The 23600-nt window shown below is 38.8% G+C and overlaps 1 protein-coding gene across 1 annotated transcript in view; it reads right to left on the bottom strand.

Moving 5' to 3' along the window:
* The window catches only part of FANCC (FA complementation group C), a 75685-nt gene extending 53293 nt beyond the window's left edge, over nucleotides 1–22392 (bottom strand). The window contains exons 1-3 of the mRNA XM_058828092.1: nucleotides 22220–22392; nucleotides 8961–9134; nucleotides 7271–7358 (exon numbers count right to left, since the gene is read on the bottom strand). Coding sequence (XP_058684075.1) covers nucleotides 7271–7358; nucleotides 8961–9125 — 253 coding nt within the window. The 5' untranslated portion in view covers nucleotides 9126–9134; nucleotides 22220–22392. The remainder of the gene's footprint in view (nucleotides 1–7270; nucleotides 7359–8960; nucleotides 9135–22219) is intronic.
* Nucleotides 22393–23600: the final 1208 nt, after the last annotated feature.

The raw sequence follows: 23600 nt of genomic DNA, 5'->3' as shown, positions 1-23600 counted from the left end.
GTTTCTTAGTAAATTTTATTACAGCAAAACCTGCAGCTAAGCCAGGAACCGGCCTGGCCCGGCTCAGCCCGGGGCAAGCCCCCGCCGGTCCCCATCTCCCGGGCGGGAGAACGGCAGGCCCAGCTCGGCCCCCCCCACCCAGGCCGCATGGCCTGGGCAGAGAACGAAAGGCCAGCCGGAGCTCCGCCACTCTTTACAGCCAGGAAACAAAAAGGCACTACAGACTTCTGGGTGTACACTTTAAGGTGGGGTTCACAAGTTGATTCTACTTTTCAATGGCTAAAACTGCTGTCAATTCTCAGCAATGACCGATAATTGGTCAAGAGAAAAGACTCCCAGGAGACCCCAGCAACTTTAACTTTCTTAAAGGTAAAGGAACTTTATGACATTCCACCCCTTCAACTTGTGAACCCTCACCTAAAAAATTATCAATTATATTTAATATACAACTTAACACAATAAATTGACAGAAAAGAAGAAACAGAACATTCACTATTTTCCACCCCTAGACTTTTATTATCACTGCTATATATAAAATTAAAACAATTATGTTTTGCTCTTAATTAACCTTTTATCTCACAGTAACACTATTAATGTAGTGGTCTAGATTTGCTAATTTTGATTGCCCGCATTCTCCACCAAGAAATGTCGTGGTTTTGAACCAGTAATTAACAAACAAGGGGGAAAGAAGAATTATCATTTTTCTGCTGTGAGATATGGATTAAAATAAGAGCAAACCAGGTATAAAACTTAAAAGGAATAAAGAGGAGTTTATTGACAAACTACAAGAATAAGAACACCAGAATAAACTTTTAGAAAAAACCTTTTCATTTCTCACTGCTCACTATTCTTTTGTTTACATGACAACAGAGACAAAAACTGTATAATTTTGATGGTTTAAACAGTTCTAATTCTTTCTATAGTCTTTTCCTCAATTTCTGTAGAGAAACAGAAGTTCCTTTCCGTTAATTTATGGAGTTTGTCACAAGAAAACTATTTTTGTTATAGTTTCTCGTTTCTCTGATATCAGTTGCTCAGAGCTACTGTTATTAAAGCCCACCCCTCCCATTCTACATCACTCTGAAAATGTGTTATGGGTCATGAGTTTGAAGATAGCATTTTTAAGGATAAGTTAGTTAAAGGCAAAAAAAAAAGTATTCTTCATCTGCTTCTGTGAGCTTCACTAAGAAACAGTTTTTCTCATTGTCTCTCAAGGCTTCAAATTTCTCAGCACTTCACTATACCACAATTACTTCACTTATTACTTAAATTTACACTTTGAACACCTTATTCCTCTCCATACTCTATTATGAATTAAAGGGGTTTTTCTCAAGACTTCATTGTCCATTTCCATAGTTTTAACAGAAAGATATTTCAGCTTAATTAAAGCATCTCCTTAATTCTCTACCTTTCTTGAAGTCTCTTTTCTTTCTTGCCACTAGTAGTTTATAAAGTCTCTTTTCATGTTGATTCTTTTCCTTTTCTCTCTCTGGATGAAAAGATTAATCTGCAAGTTTCATCTGGATAAAAAAAAGTTAAAATCTTGCCCAGGCTTTGTAGATGGTTCTGTGATTTCTGCTGGAGCAGCAGCTGAAGCTGTTTTTGATAGAAGATTCTTCATGGCTGCTTTGCAGTGTAGTTGCTGTCTCAGCCTGCCGCAGGTCCAGAGCTTTTCTTCTTTACTCGGCAGTTTCTTAGTAAATTTTATTACAGCAAAACCTGCAGCTAAGCCAGGAACCGGCCTGGCCCGGCTCAGCCCGGGGCAAGCCCCCGCCGGTCCCCATCTCCCGGGCGGGAGAACGGCAGGCCCAGCTCGGCCCCCCCCACCCAGGCCGCATGGCCTGGGCAGAGAACGAAAGGCCAGCCGGAGCTCCGCCACTCTTTACAGCCAGGAAACAAAAAGGCACTACAGACTTCTGGGTGTACACTTTAAGGTGGGGTTCACAAGTTGATTCTACTTTTCAATGGCTAAAACTGCTGTCAATTCTCAGCAATGACCGATAATTGGTCAAGAGAAAAGACTCCCAGGAGACCCCAGCAACTTTAACTTTCTTAAAGGTAAAGGAACTTTATGACATGAAGTATGAAATCATTCAAAGCTACAATGTAAAATACCAAGTTCTCTGTAAAAATACAGGATGAGTCTCCATGCCTCAGGAAAATTACATTACAGCAGACAGCAGAATAGCTAAATGATGATGAAAAAAAATCCTAATCTGATTTTCTGTTCAGGATCAGATTGGGTTTTACTTAATTCTAACCTACTGTTTGAAATTAATTCTCTACTTTAAGAATCTACTACAAAATGAGCATAACTCTCACTGCTCAGATGCACAGATATTATTATAGAGGAGCTGATTATCTGAAGTCAGTAAATGAACAGCCATTTAACTCATGATTATTTCCCACAACTTTGTTTTCACTAGGCTTTGGTGGGTTTTTTTCCCCCTAATGTTCTTTGGCACATACCAAGATGTTCTACAGTGAATTTAATGTCAGAACAAAACTGTGGGATTGAAATGAAAATTCTGAAAACTGGATGTAGTTCGGATATAATATTCACTTAGTAAGCAATAACTTTGCTTAAAATTTCTTGTTAAAAATAATACAAGTAAGTGATACTACTAGTTTTAGAAGTTTTATTACGAGACATTTTGATTATCAAGCTGAATGAGTAATTTCTTTTGTTTTCTGTGTATTTGTTACCCAGGATGTAATAAACAGTATTATTTAGAAGTGCTTTGCTGGGAAAGCCTGAGGAAAAAATAAAAGGTCCATTAAGTAATGCCTGTATTTTCACCAGGTGACCAGAGAGATTAACACTGATTTAAACCAGTATTCCTCAATAAATGTCCAACAAGCCTGGAGGCCATTACTGACCCCCCACTGACAAACATCTCTGCAACAGAAATGGTTTCCCAAGCATTCACTTTCAACCAACCACAGTTTGGGGTGTTCTGTCATTGTGTGTCTGGGGACTTCTTTTAACATGGATTTTTACAAGGCTAATAATTTCCTAGGTTTTGTAATTCCGAAGTTGAAGGACACATTTTGCATAGTGCCCAGTAGAAGTTCTTAAACTGATTACATCCAGCAGGCATTCAGACAGCAGCACCAATAGACAACTACCTCCTTCAAAAACACCTTCCATCTAAACTTCACTGTAATGACATTACCTGGGAGGAAAAAAATAAACAAAGAGTGGTATATTTGTTTAAATTTTTAAATTTGTTTAAATGAGTAAATCATAGTGAATTCTTTCTTGGAAAATTAAAGATTTTAAATATTACAAATTACTAATACTAAAATACTGCCTGGTTACAAAGTCTGGCTTTTGACAGGTTTCTGCTATATAAATTATACAGAAAAAGACAGGGAAGAAGACATCAAGTCCAAATTTCTTATCTCAAACAACACATATATAGTTCAAGTATTTCTTCTTTTTACTCATACAGTTTATAGTATACATCTACATCAATAAGTCATTTTACTTAAATTTGAATGCTTGAATAGATTTCTGGATGAGAAGATATTTTTTTACATATGATGACTTGCACCATACTATAAAATACTTTGCATGTATTGTTGCCTGTCAGAAATGCAAATCAGTATGATGAAAGTTAAAATGATGAAAACAAAGCCTTGATAAACTGACTTGGCACACTTTGCCAGCATAATGAGTTTACACAGATTAACCGAGATAGGTTCAAACTACATCCCCAGTGAAACCAACCTACACTGATAAGCCAGAAGTTTCCAAAAAATAACTGGTACAACTTCAGATTTCCCTAGTTCAAAAAATTAATTTTTGAACAAAACTGAGGTAGCCTCCCCTAGACCTGTGAAAAACAGGAAAAGGGCCCATACAATCCTCTTGCTGATATACCCCATGACACATTCTGAGGGAAACCCTTGGTTCACTGTTTTCACAGCTGCCCTGGAACTGGGGATGAAAGATGTGAAGATTAAGATAGATCTTAAAATAATTACAGCAGCTGCAAAAGATAATCATATCCAAAGACCAAACACAGAGCCATAGAAAACCTACTGGTGGATTTTTTTCTCCCAGTTTTCTAGCAACTGTGATATCCATGGAAAACCTACCAGCCTGATATACTCTGGAAAGCATTATCAGGATACAAACAAAGGCATTTAATCTTGCTATGCCATGAATGGCTGCCTAATACCCAAATAACCAATTAACACATCCACAGAAATAAAATTAAAAATTCAAAGGTGGAAGTTACAGGTCAAAAAAGGTTACCACCTATCGACAGGACTTCTTTTGGGAGGTTAATGTTGTATTCCAATTAAGGGAATAAAAAATTTCTGTAGGAAACTTTAGACAAAGTTTGGAAGCTGCTTGGGGAAAAAAAAGAGAAAAAAAGAAAAACAAAACACCAACCAAAAAAAGGGAAAATAACCCCAAACAAACAGACAAACAAACAAACAAACTGAAACACCTCAAACCAAACAATCAGTCAAAAGTCCAAACCTTTATGATAATATTGTACCTCTTAATTGCCAACGTCACAACACAAAAAAAATTTAAAAACAAAGAACAAAAAGGTGTGCTTTTCTCATAATACAATGTAGTCTCAATAATCCCAAGCACATTCAGTTTACAAATACCCTGCGGCCATATAGAAGAAAGCAAACCCTAATCTTACAGCCAGAAGTATTATTTTTAGAGCCTGTTGTTCTAAAAGTATCAAAACGTATGAGATTTGCCCATATCATAAACATGGAATAGCTAAAACTGAACTTTCTGTGAAAATGAATCCATTCCCAAGCTTACATGCTCACACACATATAGTGATATATACAGCCACCAAGTAATCTCCCAGCATTTATAGTATTAGTTTGGGATTCAAGATATTTGGGCTCAAAACTCAAACCAGAAGGGTTCTGCTGATTCTGAAGATAATCACACAGTCCACCAAGAAAAAAAAAGAACCCCAAAAAAACTCCAACACCCCCCCCCCCCCAAAAAAAACCAAAATAGCCAACATAAAAACCCACCACTGGAATTCCTAACCAAGACTGAATTCCTCATGTATACCTTGAGGTTCAGGACCACAAGTAGATCCATGAGATTTTCTTCAGCTGCGCTTCCCTCACATTAGCATTCTAAATAAGGCTAACTTGGTTGCCTTCTTCTCAGCAGTGTTTATGAGGAGACTGATTTCCCTCAGAGACTATGCTTCCTGCACTGAGTGGTCAGCCGTGTCAGCTTCCAGCACCAACAGACATTCATCTATGGCAATAGCTGTTGTGGTTTGGACATGATGCAAAAGTACAGTGTTTTTCCTTCTCCATTTATTAGCATGAAAGACTGAATCAAACAAAATTAGTTCCTTCTTCTGTGAGGGTGGCCTGGTCTCAGACATATGCCTGAATAAGCTATTTATCCAAACGAGAAATTACATGAAACCCACTTGAGAGTCAGCATCTGCTATAGCCACCACTGTCTTAAAGAATATCTCCAGAAACAGTGCCAAACAAAATGAAAAACTGCTGAATCTAAAATGCCACCAGTCCAAAGAGTGCTCAAGTGGCTCTAAGAAGAGGAAATGGTAGGAATGCATAAGCAGACATCTTCAGGTCTATTGATGTCAGAAAGTCTGAAAGCATTAAAGTGAAGGATTCCATTTTGAGCAAGTAAAATTCTCTGAATTGGCTTACTTGCCACTTGGAAGAAACACCTGTACTAAGACTTCATTGTCAAGCAAACTTCAGAGGTAACAACCAACTTGCAGAAAAAGCAGCTTCAGAAAATGATGAAGAAACACAAAAAAGAGGAAGGAAGTAGAGCAAGAATATATTGCTGGGATTTTTGTGAAAAGGAGCCAAAAGCAGACACAGACAGCTTTCAACTCTGATGAGAAACATAGGTGAAGCTACTTTCTATAACACAATATACTGCCAGCTCAGAAAAACTGATCATCTGAAGACTTGCATATTCCAAACAAAAACTTACAAAGTGCGTGTGTAATTGTAAACATCAGTGGTTACCAACATACTCAAAAACTATGATGAGAAGGGAAACCTCTCCATTGTAAAAATATATCTATAAAGTATGAAAAGGCTTTTTAGAAAGCACACATTAGTTGCTCTGCAAAAGTGGTCTACATTTAAACCTATGGTTCCTTCCCAAATTTTCCTTCCAGAGGTGAAGTGCTGGCATTACACACAACTACTACGTGTTTTACAGTCAAGTTCACTTTGCCTGTCATTGGAGCTGTCTAGAACACAAAGCCAAAACAGAAGATGTATGCTGTGCTTGACTTAATAAGCTCTTCTAGTGGAAAATAAATTTGCCCCTTTCTGTATTTCCCCAAAAGGAAGCATAAAACAGAAGAGACATAATGTTATTTAATTTTTTATTTATTTTATTTGTAGTTGTAGTAAGAGCAAAAGACTGGCAAAAAGTTAATTTTTAAGGGGCACACAGAGAAGGTCAGAATCAGTTTTCTGCTTAAATGACATATCAAGTAACTTATCAAAATTTTAATGTCTCAGTTCCTGAAAAATGTATCAGAACTGTTGATGACTTAGCACAAGGAGTGTCTCCTCCCTTCAAACAATTTTCCTGTGCCAAATTTATTTTCTCTTCTATATTCTCACCCACACACATATTCACCACCAGTAACAGCACTTCTTTTTTTCATATGCCTTTTTCCTGTGCTACTACTTTACTGTTTTAATTTTGATTCTGTACGCATTTTCACTAGTTAAGGATAGAGAAATGGGGAAAATACATAGCAAGGATTCAATAAAAACAAACACAATCATCATGTAGACTAATTACAAAACACACGTATCAGAAATGTTATTTGTATTTCTTCTATCTTAGCACATATAATAGAATATTCTGGTGCATATGGAAAGGAACTTCTGTTGAAAGTAATTTGAAGCACTAGATTTTGTACCTTTTGAGACACCCAAAAAATGTAATCAATAAAAAAAATGAAAATGGAAATCGTGGTGCACATAAACACTCACTGGGTTTAAAATCTACTGGTCCCAAGCCAAGATTCCATAACTAAACCATGAAATTAATTAGATCCAAAAGTGAATTTAACATTTCTGAAGGCCATATATTTTAAATAACAAGGACAGCCTTTTTATCTCAGAATTTTACTTCAGTAAAAAAAGAATGCTGTGTTTTTATGGAAAAAAATCTCAGTATATAACAACTCATATTTTCCTAACTTCTACAGAATAAAGTTTATGGAACTAATGCAGAAATATCTTTACACGTTCTTACCATATCCTATAACAAAAGGATTCCAACAGAGCCTTCCTAGAAGCTGTCCAATTAAAGGGAACTGCTCAATTGCTGCAGTGGAGCCCTGCTAAAACATAAAAACAAACAAAAAGACAGTAAATACACTGCACATCAAGAGTAGTTTAAGAGTAGTTTAAGAGAACCACTAATGATACATTGTTGCAAATTACAATCCAAAAGATTTTACTGCGAAAGCAAAACACTTGCAGGTATGTTAAATTTTCAATAATGTCATCATTCAAGTAAGTTAAAACTTATTTCCTTACCTAATACTTAACTAGAAAATTAGAAAATTAGAAAATTAGAAAATTAGAAAATTAGAAAATTAGAAAATTAGAAAATTAAAAATACGAAAATGTCTTCATTTGCCTCACACCCAGCAAGCAGATCAGTACTAGTAACTAGCAAGTATAAGATTTCACTGTATCAAAAGCTTAATTAACACACATTTTTGATCATCATTGTTATAAAACACTGTCTCAGTTTCTGAAGAAATTAATACCTACTATGGCATAAAATTATCTTTGTTACTTTTGTTTACCTTCTTTAAATTAACTTACTTAATGACTAGTCAGCAACAAACTGACATTTAACCAAATAGAAAGCAGTTTCATTATAAAAGTAAGAGACAATGAAGTTTATATACAATCCTGTGTAATCAGGCCTATTTTTCCATTTTTGTAGCTTTAGTGCCTAATAAATGAAGGCTTTGAAAAATAGCGCTGTGCTGAGATAACATGCAAGTAGCAAGGATGATAATCATCTCCTGCTACTACAATAAATTCCTCACATTGTCTCATTTTGGGGCTAGACCAAGGCTTTCTGGGGCCATATTCACAAAGTCCATTTCAGGCCATGCCTCGGATTACATGAAGTAGCAACATTTCTCTTCCCCCTTAAGGGAAAAGAAGTACAAACATGGGAAGAAACTCCACTCCCCCAAAACATTTTACTTAAAATTTAACATTTAAAGTCAGTTCAGAAACAAACCTCAATGTGCAGTCTATAGGTAAGAATATTTAAAAATAAAAACTTCCATAAAAAGTAAGCCTTATGCCATAATGACGTACTTCTAAAATTAATTATACTGAATATCTACACTAAAAAAGCAATGCTCAGAAAAACATATTATCAATTAAACATGAACAACTACTTTTACTCAAGTGAGTGCAGACAATAATTGAATTAATAAATAGAATAGGCAGCAGCTTATGCCAGAGATCTGACCATGCTGCTAGAATTCAGTGTGTGTGCCGTAACACTGGGGTTAACATGTCAGCAGGCCCTCTAAGATTTAAAGGATCAGTTACAGTTTTGCATGTTAAGGCCTTTAAATCATCCAATTTATGACCTGACAAGCAGAATCAAATTCTTGTTTATTTAAAGAATTTTGTTAAGAGTCTAGAGCATTGGCTGGGAAATTTCACATGACATCAACAAATCAAGAAGAAAAAGCTCCTTTCACAATAAATCAGGGAAACAGGAAGCACACTGCTGTTTGCATTACCTGGGACTGTTTCCCCAGTTTGCCCCTCTGATCAAGCAGTACCTTAGGTCAACAAGACAAAATTTTTTGCCACTGTTAGCTTCTGGTTTTGTCAAAACATGAGGCAGGTTGTTTTGGAGGACCTCTTCAAAACAGGTCACTCTTCCTTCTAAAGTCACTTACCAAATGTTTTATTGTTTCATAAAGCTGGTGTAGAAATTCCTGGAGCTGGGGCAAGTGAAGGCACACGTCTTTCTGGGATTCCAGTGTGGTGGCTTGACCCCATTCAATAGCTTTATCCAACCAATATTCAAAGTTCAGTTTGGGCACTGTAGTGTCCTGAGCCATTCCACAATCCTGAGAAAAAAATTTTAAGTCCGCATCAGGCAGCACTGAACACTGGCTTCAATCCCAGAATGAATATCTAGAGAGATTTCTGCTACCTTTCTTGTACCCACAAGAGAATGGGTGTACGGAGTGTCTGAGTATATATCTCATAAGGGTGGCAATTTTATTTGTAACATTATGAAGTTAAACTAACCCCATAATGACAAAGTAGCAAAGGGGGCACAGTAATCAGTAAATTATCTTAGAATAAATGTAATACCCAGAGGTGCTTCACACTTACCTAAATTTTTCATCATCAATATTTCATTCAGGATTTTAGAATAATATGAGCTTGCATTTCACATACTATGCATAATGAAAAACTAAAAATATGCTTTCCAAGATAAATGAAAGTATTAAAATAAGGCTCAATCAAAACAAAAGGCACTAGGAGGCTTTGCTCATTGTAATTTCTATATTTGTAGCTTATCTTTATGTGAAAAAGAGTATTCTCCTTTATAGAAAATAATAAATTTAATATTTCAGTTCTGTTTCTCCTTGTATACCATACGAATAAGAGAGAAAAATATAACCATATGTTATGAAACATATGTTTTATGTAACTCAGTTCTGAATGAAAGCTGTACCATAAATTATCCCATCTGGCACACGTCACTTTAAAAAGCTGGTCTTTGAGAGATAAGCATTATCACCAAGTCAGAACAATTAAAATCTAACCAAACTGCCCCAATAAAAAAAAAAACAAAAAACAGCACAAACTTTTTCCTGCTCTACTATTATACTTTTTCTTTGACAGAAGGACAGATAATAGCACAGCAGGCAGTAAAACAACCTTTAAATCTCTCTGAAAGAAATACCTCTTAGGCTGAAAGACCAAATGAGTTCTTGCAGCCTTTCAATCATTGTTCTTTCTGTCAAAACTGTAAAGACAACTGTCAATTAACAGAATATGGTGGCAATTTCCAGAAATTAATTGTTGCCCACTTGGAGACAAATTCAGATGCCATACTCATAGATGCCACAGAAATGAGTAAATATATTTTTTCAAGCTATAAACCAAATAAATAAACCACAACCTCCACAGCAGCACTGCAAACCAAACTTGCTTCATACAGCTAACCCTTACAAACACAAGATTTGTATAGCATGCTAATCTGAGCCAGATAAAAATTTGATAAAATTTTTATTTTGATAAAAATAAACAAACAAATAACTAAATAACTAAATAACTAGATAGATAGATAGATAGATAGATAGATAGATAGATAGATAGATAGATAGATAAACAGACAGACAGACAGAAAGATAGATAGATAACCAACCCCTAGTGAATCACAGCTATCATTTGAGTTTGGATTCTGTCCAGGGAGGGGGAAAAAGAAAAAAAGGGAAAAAATTTGAGGTTAAGCTGTTGGATTGCTAGTGTACAATGTGTATCTGCCCCAAACTTGTTCAAAGACAAGCAAAGCCACTGTTCTTGTGCTCTTTACTACTCTCTCATCTGCAACTTTGCTGTCAGCAGAGCTCTTAAGGGATCTGTGCAGTGCCAGATCTTCTGTAAGTATCAAAACACGCTATGAGACACTCCATCACAAGTAGCTGGCTGAAGTGACACAGGTCTCAGCAGCAATTAGCCCTCAAACACTTGTATCACCACAAGGACACAAGAAAGACCTTCAGAACAATTTAAAGCCAGGAAGTAAACAAACACACTGGATTAAATTAATGAGCCTACCTGATGTTCCCAGACATGATCAATCCTCCCAAATAACTGAAAAATCAAACCCCTAATAAAATGGTTCCTAAAACTTTTAGGAAATGAGCTAAAAAAAAAAACAAAACAATCAAAAAAGAGGAACCACAAAAGCTCCAGTCTTTTGGGGCCAATAATGAGTCAAATAAGTATTAATTGAGAATACAAGTAAAGCAAATTAAGCAGGCTAATCTAATATACTGAATACCTGTTTCTATTATTCCAGGATGCAGAATGGCACAGCCATCACTATTCTTTTTCCAGAAGTCTAAAATCCCAGCTCTCTAATAAGAAGGGTGTTTTATCTCCCTGGTTATTACAGCTAAATAAGCTGGACTGCTGGTCCAGTGAGATTCCTTGTCCATTCCTTAACTGGTCCAGAGCTATTGCCCTACAAAGAAAGACCAAGTTGCACATTAATTTGTTTTTTAGTACTACTACTATTAAAGCAAAACAAAAGAAACAAAAACCAGTACAAATCACAAGTGAAAGAAAATCTTAGAAATGTATCTTTCCTCTATGCTGATAACAGCAAGTGTGCATTTTTTTACTGCTTCGGACAGATAATACCCTTAAAATATCTGAATATCTTTGAAATGAGAAAAGTATTCTCCCATCAACAGACCAGCAACACTCACACACAAGACAAAGCAGTTCTATGTATGGTGCCATTCAAAACCCTCACCTTGTTTCATGACAGCAGAAACAAAGGACTGGAACCAAAAAAACCTTCAACTATACAGTCTACGGATCAGAACCTATCCTCAAAAGGATGTCTTGGACTTGATCCAGAATATTTTGTATAATTTTCTGATGAAAATGAAACACCGCTCTGTTTCTAAAGCAGAGTTCAGAAATTTTAGCTGCAGTTTAATGCTCAATTCATGAATCCATTTATAGGCAAAAAATAGAGAAGTCAGTTTTATATGCATTTCCAAAGTGGATTAAAGGACAATCTAAAGGACATGATTTTCTGTGCAATTAATTTTCTGAAACTGCTAAAAATCCTAATATATCAGGAATAAGGAACAAATAATCCCTGATTAAAAGAAGATGTAATCTGCAGCGCATGTTTAATAATGGAATAAACCATTAGAGTGACATGTAAAGATGTTTGCACTTTTTGGTGGGGAGAGAGGAGGAAGGGTGGTGTACTTCTGAAAAGCTCTGGACAAGAACTACTCTTGTCAATTCAATGGTAGAATTCCTTACAGCAATTATTACACAGTCACAGAATCCTTTGTGTTGGAAGGGACCCATAAGGATCACTGAGTCCAACTTTTAAGGGAATGGTGCATGTGGGAATGGAACCCACGACCTCGGCATTATTAGTACCATATGATCAGTACTATACGTATTAGTACCATCCACTGAACTCATCTCAAGGCTGAATGTAGATTTTTCAAGAATTATAAACACAAAAATGCTAAAGGCATTGCTCCTCTCTGTTTTGGACTACCATCAATTCACATTTTTTATAACATCATGCTGAGATCAACAGAAGAATACAATAAAGTGGCATTTCTAGGAATTGCTGCACTATTCATATAGGCCATATTTGTTTAGCATTTACTAGGTGCTCAATATTTGTTTCTTCTATTTACTCTGATAATAGGTAATTTAACACAGTTGCCTTCTGAGTTACATTACCAGGTCTCACAGGATGAAGAGCTCAGTTTTCATCATTAAGTAACTGTGGCCCCTAGCAGGGCTTAATTTTGTGGACAGGACATATATTAAACCTCTTGCACAGTTTTCATCTGAGTATCACAGCTATCTGATAAAATGGTATTTCCAGTTGCATTCTGCTGCTCTGCAGGTCTAGAGAAGACCTGATGCCCTGAGGAAGCAAGGTTTGCTGGGGTTCATACAAGATCTCCCTTTCTCAGATACTCTGACAACATTACATCTCCCTCTCCCTGCACAAGGACTGTATGACAAAACTTTCTTCTACCAAAGGGTGGCTGGGCACTGGAACAGGCTCCCAAGGGAGTGCTCACAGCACCTGCCTGGCAGAGCTCAAGAGCATTTGGACAATGCTGTCAGGCACAGGGTGTGACCCTTGGGGATGGTGCTATGCAGGGCCAGGAGCTGGACTTGATCATCCTTGTGAGTCCCTCCCAGCTCAGAGTGTTCTGTGATTTCCATTTATCAGGCTTCATGACACCAAAATTATTTATTTGCCTTTAAATTAATTTTAAAACTTTCTGGTTCCAATACCTTATCTTGTAGCAGTACATCTTCCCTTTAACTTACCCTATTTCAAGAGGCTTGAAAATAAAGAATAAAGCCCTCTTTAATGGGAAAAGCAGAAATAATATCTCAGCACACCCATCTAACTCTTCTGTCCACAGGAACAGTGAAAGCAGGACAGATATCACTGAATTTCACATGTTATTTGTTACCTTTTGATAATGAATCTTAACAGGCAAGAAGACAACCAACTATACTTTCAAATACAAAATATGTAAGTACCAGCCCACTTAATGGATTTTTAGGAACAAACTGAATAAAAAATCTGATCACAATGCACTGGAACCTACTCCTGCAAGGAACACAATAAAGATAGTAATACTCCAACACCACTAGTAAATGTGGGGTTTTGTTTTGTTTTGTTTTTTTTAATTAAATTTAAGAGGAGAAAATAGGCAATAAAGTAAGGCACTTTTTCATGTCTGGAAGAAGACTCTATGCAATTTGGCAAAGTACCAAACATACAATGTCCTAGTTTAAAAGAATTTCAATGTCAGCAGTAGCCAGAACAAAATCCAGCAAGATTTACATAAAGCTGTCCATACCAGAAAACAAGGAATCAGATGGATGCAGAAAATCAAAATTTGTTTCAAGGCAATCAGGAAAATCTCAGATTTGACCAATGCACACTGATGTTAAGCAGATCAGCAGGACCTTCCAGAACAAAAGCCAGACTTGAAAGAAACAGGGGGCTGCTAGCTCACCCTTTAACTCCTTGCTTGCTCTTCCATAGGTGAATTGCTTTCCTCTTATCAGTGATCTACCATAGAGGTAACAATGTAACTCAAAATACAGAAGCTAAAATTTACATCCTGGGCATGGTAAACAGAATCAAAAACAAGTACACACCTTCACAGTTTCCTAGAAATGAAGGGGGGAGAAAGGGGGTGTGAAGCACACCTCCTTTTAACATATTTCCTCAGTAAAGTTTGTGTATTTTTTCTTGCAATCTAAATAGTAAACCTTACAAGACTATTTGGTAATACTCAGGTCACTGGAACATAGAAATCTCTCCTTGTGCTTGAAGAATAAAGTTTTTGGGAGTATAGCTCTAACAAAAATTAATGTTCAAATATCCTTGGATTTAGCTTGCTGGAACAGGGCCTTTTCATTTAGTCCAGCTCATTCTCAGCTGACTGTTGTGACAACAACAGAAATAAAGATTTCCATTGTTATCACAGAAAACAAGGGAAACTGCAGCTATAACAACTATGCAAAAATAAAGGCAACTCTGGAATGAGACGTTAGGTCTGATTGAACCTTCAAACTACAGAAGGCAGAACTGTCTCTAGTACCTGGCAACATAAAAATATTTTTACCACACTTTGCAACAAGTCTGATTATTGCTAACACCAGCTTCTTTAGCTTCACTAACAATTACAGTAACCTCACACATCAATAGTGTATGGGTCTCTGATAACAGCAGCCTACATACTACTTAAGTTAGATCTTACTTTGCAGGTTACAAGAAAAGGAATGAAATGCTGGTTGCTTACATCAGTGGCAAAATTTTTGTTAGTCTCAATAAAGCCTATATTTCACATTAAGCTTTCATGACAGTGAGAAGCTCATCCACATAAGAGCTTACCAAGTAACTACATTAGAAAAATTAGGCCTTTTAGCAAAAATAGTAAATTGTTAGATTTTATCTATTGTTTGTACCCATTCTCCTATATCAAATCTGGCTGTTAATTCATCGCTCCCAATCTTGTGGGTTACCTGACACAATACAGTTATCTGGGTTATCTGACTATACAGCTTTCATTACCCAATTCTAGCAAATATGCACTCACAAAGCTTCATGTAAGCCAAAGCAAAGTGAATGAATTATAGTTACGTAGACAATGAGCAATTTTTGTACCGAATTTTAATTCTACTTTTTCAGTTAAACTTTTACATGCAGTTACCACTGTCTCCCATAGTTTAAAACCAGTATTAGAGATTTCACACTGTCATTTCAGACATCTAAAAGACTTTCTTCAGCCTCTTCTCTACAAAACACTTCAGAAAAAAAATGGTCTGGGGGTGCTGGTCTGCAGCAGCTCAGGGTGAATGAGCAGTGTGTGCCCGGGCAGCCAGGAGGGCAAAGCCCATCCCGGGCTGCATCAGACACAGCATCACCAGCTGTGACTGGGATCATCCTGCTGGATTCAGCCCTGCTGCAGCCTCACCCTGAGTCCTGTGTGCAGTGCTGGGCCCCACAGCCTGAGAAGGGTGGGAAGGGCCCTGAATGGTCCAGAGGAGGACAACAGAGCTGGTGGAAGGGCTGGAAGGCACATCCTGTGAGGAGCGGCTGAGGGCTCTGGTTTGTCTGGTTTGGAGAGAAGGAGGCTCAGGGGTGACCTCATTGCTCGGTACAGCCCCCTGAGGAGGGGACCTGGAGAGGGAATGCTGGCCTTTTCCCAGAATTTCCTGGAATCCAATAACAAGACGTGTGTGAATGGTTCAAAGCTTTATCAGGGGATGAAGACGTTCAGATGGACACTGGGAAATCTTTCTTTACCAGCATAGTGGTCAAACACTGGGACAGGCTTCCTACAGATGTGGGTTTTGCACCATGCCTGTCAAATGCCTTAAAAAAAGGCATTTGGACAATGCACATAATACCAAAGTCAACATTTGTTCAGCTGTGAATTGGCCAGGCAGTTGGACTAGATGATTTTTGTCCCTACAAAATGGTCCATTCTGTTCTGTAAGTAAACCAAACCCATCACCCACACTTCTGTCATCACAGAACCTCCTCTTCTATAAATTTGTACTTGTATGCTGCTTGAGTGGAAAACAGAGAAATTTATTACCTTAAAATTCAGTTCCTCTGAAAAAATACCAACAAAAACCTAGGTAAATATTAATTCAAAGTTTCACCCTGGAATAAACAGCATTTCATGTCAGTTACATACTGTGAACTATCAGGTGACAGGGATGTTGCATATTCACCAATCCTTGGCACTTTCTTTTTTAGAAATTTAAGTTCTGCAATTAACAGATATACTATGCAGTAATTCCCTCATGTCCAAGCATGAGCAGAAGCACATACATTAATTAAACTGTACACAGCAAGTTAGAACATTAATCCATTCATCAGAGGAGTCATATATGACCTGTAATACAGTAGAAAATGTGTAATCCTTTGTATTAGTGTATGAAGGAATAGCATTTACTTCCACCTGTACATATTAAAATTACAAGGTGGCAAGGGGAAAGCCTTAGAAAGGTTCTGCCACGGCATATTCTTCCTCCAGCTAAGCTGTGGGGGTTGTGAGGAAAAGCAACAGGGACACAACCTGTAGAGAAGAATGACTACTCACCTTTCCTCCTACAAATAATAAAATAAATAAATGAATGAACAACTAAATAATGAGTGAACACTAAGGGGATTCATATATTCCAACAGTGCTTCTTTGATCGCCATGTAACTGCTAAACCCCCCCAGCTTACACAGGTATATGAAATGAAGACATACGTTTCAAACTCTTTATCTCAGGTACTTGAAGTAAGGTAAAATACTATGCTACTGATATCCAGAGCTACTCATACAGTTGGGTTATAATTCTTATACAAAGAATTTTTATAAGAACCCCTAATATTTATTAATGAAGCATATACCTTTTATTGTGATCCTTCAGTTCTAAGCCAGTTAAAGCATTTCTGCATAAGCATAAGGAAACAGAGGAACGAACAGAAAGCAACTTGTTCAAAGTCACTGAGGAAACAAATGACAAAAGGAGATAAAACACACAAATCTCATATTCCTAGCCTATTAGGAAATACTGTTTTTGAAGGATTTCTTCAAAGATAATCTATTACTCACCTTAAGCTCCTCAAGCATGACGTGACAATTTATGCAATGATGGTCAAAATATGGTCAAAAAGAAAACGACCACATAAGAATCACAGAGAAGTATTTTCCTTCCACTTTATATTATACATACTCACCTTTATATGAACTCTAGTGACAGCTTAATAAGTGTAAGTAAAAAAATCTGTTAAAAGTATTCGGAGTCCACAGTTAAAGAAAGCTTGCAAATGAAAGAATGCACTTCTCTGGCATAAAAGGTATTTTCCCCCCTCTCTCTCTAACTACTCACACTCAGAAACAGCCATAGAATAAAATCTTCAGAATAAAGATGTATTTATAGCATTAAGTACATCTGACAGAAAAAGAAAAATGTATTCTTCAGAAGAATAAAAATAACTTCATGACATTCACATCAACATTTACACCTTTTTGTTGTACATTATCTTAACACACTCCCACAGATACTTGTCCCTGGAGTCCATTGACAAGGTTTCATGCTATTCACAGGCATTAAATCAGGCTATTCATTCTTTGCAAACAAGAAGAGATAAGTTTCCTCAGAAACATCTAGAGCAAAGACGTTCAGTCATTCACTCAGTCAAACTCATACCACAGCAACAATTAGCTGTGTGAGCATTTAGACTGAAGACAAGGAACTGACATTCAAATTGATGAGACAATGATTTGTGGAATTTTCAGTCAATTATTCCTGCACATTTTATGAGCATTTACTTTTTAATGCACTACAGAGTATCCTCTGACTTGTCAATAATGCCTCTGTCACATCCGTTCATGAAAACCTCACAATTTTGCCCCTAGCATGAAATTAAGGCTGTATTTTTCTCTAATCTTATGGGAAGGGAACTTCTTATGAATGGGGTTGGTTGGTGATAAATGAGAACTTCTAATGTACAGCATAGAAAAAAATACTAGCTAGTGGTATGTCTCTTAGCCTCTTCTCCTTGGACACTCATATATGTCAATTTAGTTGATAATTTATTACAGTCCTATCTGGAATACTTCAACACTGTCACACTGTTAACCAAGATTTATTAAAAATACATGACCGAATCTAATTCACCTATCAGATTGATTTGACTGATTTAATTCAGATTCCTAATCTAAATAATTCACCAAAACTAAATCTACTCATAGGGAAGAAGGACAGCACTACAATTTGGCTTCAGGAGTCTGAAGCCTAAGAATCCAATTCTCACTTCTGACACATGACACTAAAGAAATCATTAAAGTTAGTTAAGTAATTCTGCTTCACCACTGCCAAAACCTGACTAGTTCTGCTCGGATTTTAAAGAAGGGTACATTTACTTACATACTTGTTTAATTTTTAAAAAAAGAAGAAAAATATCCCCAACAAACACACACACACAAAAATACCAAAACCAAATGAAAAAACAAAAAAAACAAACAAACAAAAAAAAAAGCCCCTAAAACCAAAGTCTTGGCAACATCAGTTTTACTCCATTTACAATTTTTTTTTAATTTACTCCTCTTGAAGATTTACAAAGTTCATCTTGTTGCAGTAGACTCATGGGATTTATTTTGCAACATTACCATAAACAATGCTGTGCAAACTACACTTCAGCAAGTAATCCGTCTTTAGACTGTGCCCAGTAATACCTGTACAACTCATTACTAGTAAAATTATGAAAGCACAGCTCACAGTACTGCTTAGAAATATAATTTCTTTTGGAAGTAAAAAATGCATGGAGAAGTATTATGTGACAACCCTGCAACCATATGCAAGGCTGACAGTTTAAAAACAGAAACTGCTCACAAACAGCATCTGACACGAGTCCGCCCTTTATCATCAAGCAGAGTAAAAGCATTCTTGAACAAATTTTAAAGAAGCTGTAATCAAAACTTCTAAAATTCAGAAGAGTAAATTATGATTGTTAATATAAACAACCTTGAATTCTCTTTATTAATTCATTAATGTTTAATGAGGTTATGATTAATACAATACTAATAAAGAATATTTTGCACCTCCAAATCATTACATACCATTTGTCACAGCCATCTAAAATCATATTATTTCTATAGTAAAACACATAACTAAGTCTTACTAATTTTTAAATATTCTGCAATACTTGCAAAGTTATTATTCCTCTCCAAGGACAGACTATTTAACATACTGTACATTCCTCTAACTTAAAAATTAGACTAACTGCATGGTCCTAAAGTGTTCTTGGGAGCCAGTGGTATGTGCCACCAAGTCCCAAGCACAAAGAATTTTCTAATTTTCAAAGCTGCATGAAAGGAAATACAGATTTTTTTAATGAGTATTACCATTGTCTTCATTTTAATAATATTAACAATGACAACAATTTATTATAGCATTAACTGAAACATATGGTCTGGGAATACCCTTCTTGGTGAAAGCTGAACCGTTTAAGATTTGATTTTCGAGATCTGTTCTATCACCTATACATGTAGCAAGATCTTTACATTCTGCCATACTTTTGTGCATTGTTTAAATCAGGTTGGCACAAAATATGCTGTATTCATTAAAAGTATTTTTTTTTAAAAAAAAATCTGATAAATCAAAGACTTCAGATTTTTATTTGGGAACGATCTCATGCAATATATTTCCATGTAATTTATTCCACGTATATCAAAGGATTCTAACACTTTCTGAGTTCTTTTTTCAGGAAAAACTTGTTTCACCCATTTCTTGTCACCCGTCTCAAGATCCTCCACCCAAATGTCTTTTGAAAGACATCTTTGCCAAAAGCAGCACCTTCACAATTGTAGGGCACTGTACTTAAATGTATGTCTTCAGGAAAAAATAAAAAAATTCTACTTTAAAAGCACACTGAGTGCCCAAGGCTGTTCCATTGATGGAACAACTGTGTTCCATCTGCTCAAGGCCTTCAAAGGGGTATCCTCTGTTGCTCTAACTCCTCATAACATCACCCCACCTCCCACCACTGCCTCTCATGACACTTTCACCCACAGCACCCTGTGGTTAATTTTATGCACAGCCACCCTGCAGGTCCATATGTATGTGCTGACCAGATGGGATCACTGAATTATACAATGTCAAGGAAGGGGAATGGACCTTACAGATCATCTAGTCCCAACCCTCCCTGCCACTCAAGGAATTACGCAAGCTGGCCTTGAACGCTGCCAGGGTTGGGACATTCCAGAATCTTCCTGGGCAGCCTGTTCCAGAGTCTCACCACCCTCACAGGAAAGAATTTCTTCCTAATATACAACCCAAAGTTCCCCTTTTTCAGTTTGAACCCACTGCCCCTTGTCTTATCACTGTTCCTGATGAAGAGTCTCCCTCCAGCTTCCCTGTTGGCCCCCTTCAGATACTGGGAGGTGGCTATGAGTTCTCTGCACCATTTTCTCTTCTTCAAGCTGAACAGTCCCAACTTTCTCTGCCTGTCTTTGTAAGAGAGGTGATACAGTCCTGGAGGACTACTGCCTAACAATATGGGGAATATCAGTCTTTCTTTTTGACCCTCCCTTCAGATTTTAGAATATATATAGGAACAGAACCACTTAAAACCTTTATCTTGCTTTCACACTTGATTCAAATTATCATGTTCAACGCTTAGTAGCCAAAGACACAGAGAGGCAGAACCACACACATCTCACTTCCTGAGGAAATTATGATAAGAAGTATAGAAGTTACTACCAACACTTGATCCATGCCTGTAAGCAAGAAGCTAACCTTTGGGATCTGTTTCCAACTTGGGTTCTCCCAGAGCCATGTTCTCTGGAGTCAAGTCCCCGCAGAGGGGCCCAGGAGGTGTCAGCAGTGTGCACCTGCCCCGCCGTGCCAAACGCGCCCGAGGCGCGCGCAGCAACGCCCAAATCCAACATGCTCCCAGGGATTTGGCCGCTGTGCCTTCAGCAATGTCTTCACCCCTGCTTCAAGTACCATATGGTGACCAATTCTTATGACACAACTTCTCAATCTTGAGCAAAGAAGGGGAGATGAGCATAAACCCAAATAATGGAGCAAGTAATTAATGTAACTCAGAACATAAACTAGTTCATTTATTGGGCGCAGACAATAAAGCTTTCTTTGCACAGAATAGATGGGGGGCAGCTTCAGTTCCTTTAATTACATATCAGAAAAAAAATTCCAAATTCTCAAGATTCTCCTAGTTTTCAAAAGCCCATCACTAGATTGTTATTCACTGTACTTTCACCTGAAGGTTTCTTCACTCAAGAGTGAACATTATCCCATTTCAGTTATTTTAGTTATTCTCCCATATGAAAAATGGCCAATCGGAAAATTTTTGAGGAGTGGAAATTTAATTATCTACACTTGTGAACCAAACACAAAACTTAAAATGTCAGATTCTCCCAGCACTTACGGGACATCTGTCTTCCCCAATCTTTAGTTTAAATAAAAGGCCAGCTACATTTTCTGACAGTATTCTTTAAAAGCCTGCTCTAATGGAGCTCCTCCACCACAGATATCTGTGGCAGATTGCACACTACAAAAGTTGGCAAAGTCTGCTGAATCAGAAACAAATCCCCCTCCCTCTATCAACCATGTAGGAAGGTATCCACGTATTATTGCTGCACTGATCTTGCACATATATCACAAAATGACCTTTTGTCACTCTGTTTCCTCCCTAGAAGGACGGGGAATAGCGAAACACAGCAGAGATGTTGATGTCTCTCTTTGCAGATGTTTTCAGGACCAGATAGTACCTATCGGGGAATGCAAGAAAGCTGGACATGGCCTTTTTACAGGGGCATGTAGTGATAGGACAAGGGAGAATGGCCTTAGAGAAAATTTAGGCTAGATATTAGGAAGAAACTTTTCACCCAGGGAGTGGTGAGGCACTGGCAGAGGCTGCCTAGAGAAACTGGGGATGCCTCATCGCTGGAAGTGCTCAAGGCCAGGCTGGATGGGGCACGCTGGCACGGACACCACAACGACCCCAGGGATGAGGCACAGAGCAGCTGGGGCAGCACCTCTCAGGATGCAGCATGGCCTGGCCCCACCGCCACGGCCACCTTCCCCTGCCAGCCTCAAAGGCCCAAGGACGGCCGGCCCGACGCCTTTCCCGGCGGGGCCGTCGCCGCCGGCTCCCGCGGAGGGGAGCAGGGGAGGGCGCGCAGCCCGGCGCATGATCCGCACTAGCGCACCCCTTCCGGCCACGACAGCCCCCGGCCCGCGACCACCGCGGCGTGGCCAGCGGGGGCGGGACGGGCGAGCAGCGGCCGCTCCCTCCCAGCGCCTGGGCAGGTCCCGCCGGAGCTCCCCACACCCGCTCCGTGCCGCCCCTCCCCGCCGCTTACCCGCGCCCGCCGCGCCGCACCTTTGGAATTTTCGCGCGTGCTGCCCCCGCTGCCCAGGGCCGCGCATGCGCGGGGCGGGGCGGGCCCGGCCGCCGGGTCTCCGGTGAGCCGTGACAGCGCACAGGCCGCGGCGGCGCCCAGTGCGGGCTCTTCACACAGAGGGTGCCTGGCACCGGAACAGGCCGCCAATTACTAAGCCTGTCTGAGTTCAGGAAGAGTTTGGACAGGGCTGCCGGGCACATAGTATGACTGGTGCGGATGTCCTGCACAGGGCCAGGGGTTGGACTTCCGTGGTCCTTTTGGGTCCGTACTTTCCAACTTGGAATATTCCGTGTTTGTTTGATTCTGGATCTGCAGATTCAGCCTGCAGACGCTTGGCTGCCCGACTCAGAGGGGACACCACGCGCCAGAGCTGGGACAGAGGCCTTGTCGGTGTTGAGTGTCGGGCACTCGCAGGGCTCCCTCGGGAGTGTGAGGCGCCGCTGCTGCCTGCACGCTGAGCACTCGCTGGGTGAAGCCGGGACAGGCAAAGCCACTCTGGTCCTACCCGTGCAGCTCGGGAGCGGCTCCGCGGGGAAACCAAAGTGACGGGGACAAGGCGGCCCCAGTGTGGGTTGTGCCTTTTCAGCCGCTGTGCAGCAAATGCTGGCCGTGGCCAAGGCCTGCCCAGTCTTTGCCCTGGGCTCTTGTAAATGAACAAAACGCTTCAGCTTCACCACTTGGGTAAGATTAAGTGCAAAACATGTTAAACTTTTGCTTCTTTTCGGTTTTCTCAACATAGCAGGTCTTTGTATCCCTGTGAACAAAATGCTATCAATTTGAGTACACACAGAGTAAATAAAATATTCTGTTTTGAATAAACTTAGGGTTGGAAAGAAATGCTCGATTTGCTGAAATTTTTGTTGGTGCCAATTTGAGAAATACAGACTTGGTGCATTTTTGCTCATCGCTCCCTAGCTCACTTACACAGTCATCCTTAATTCTCTTCCCCTCATTCTTCAACTCATCTATTTAGCTCCTGTTTATCCTGGTAGTTCTTTCACTCCTGCCTCCATTTTACCTCCATGTTCACTTTGCAAGATAGAGCTGGTGGGAAGTTACTACTATATTTACCCCCCTCTTTTTGAGAAGCCATCAGTGCACAGAATTCTCTGTTTCCTAACATCTTCATCCAAATACGCATTCTTACACCACCTTGTCCTTATTTCCTCCTTGAAGAAATTGGTAGTTTCTTCAAGGTGCTCATTGCATTCCTACCTATTGAAAAACAAAACACATTATGTTGTAGTGCATCCTACAACATTATCTGACAGAACAAAGTCACTAAGGCAGAACACTCTCTCTCGATCCTAGGTTGAATTGTTGCTTTTCAGATGGATTT

This window comes from Poecile atricapillus, chromosome Z (assembly GCF_030490865.1).
Source record: "Poecile atricapillus isolate bPoeAtr1 chromosome Z, bPoeAtr1.hap1, whole genome shotgun sequence".
NCBI classification, from domain to species: Eukaryota; Metazoa; Chordata; class Aves; order Passeriformes; family Paridae; genus Poecile; species Poecile atricapillus.
This window is presented reverse-complemented; position numbering and strand designations above follow the sequence as displayed.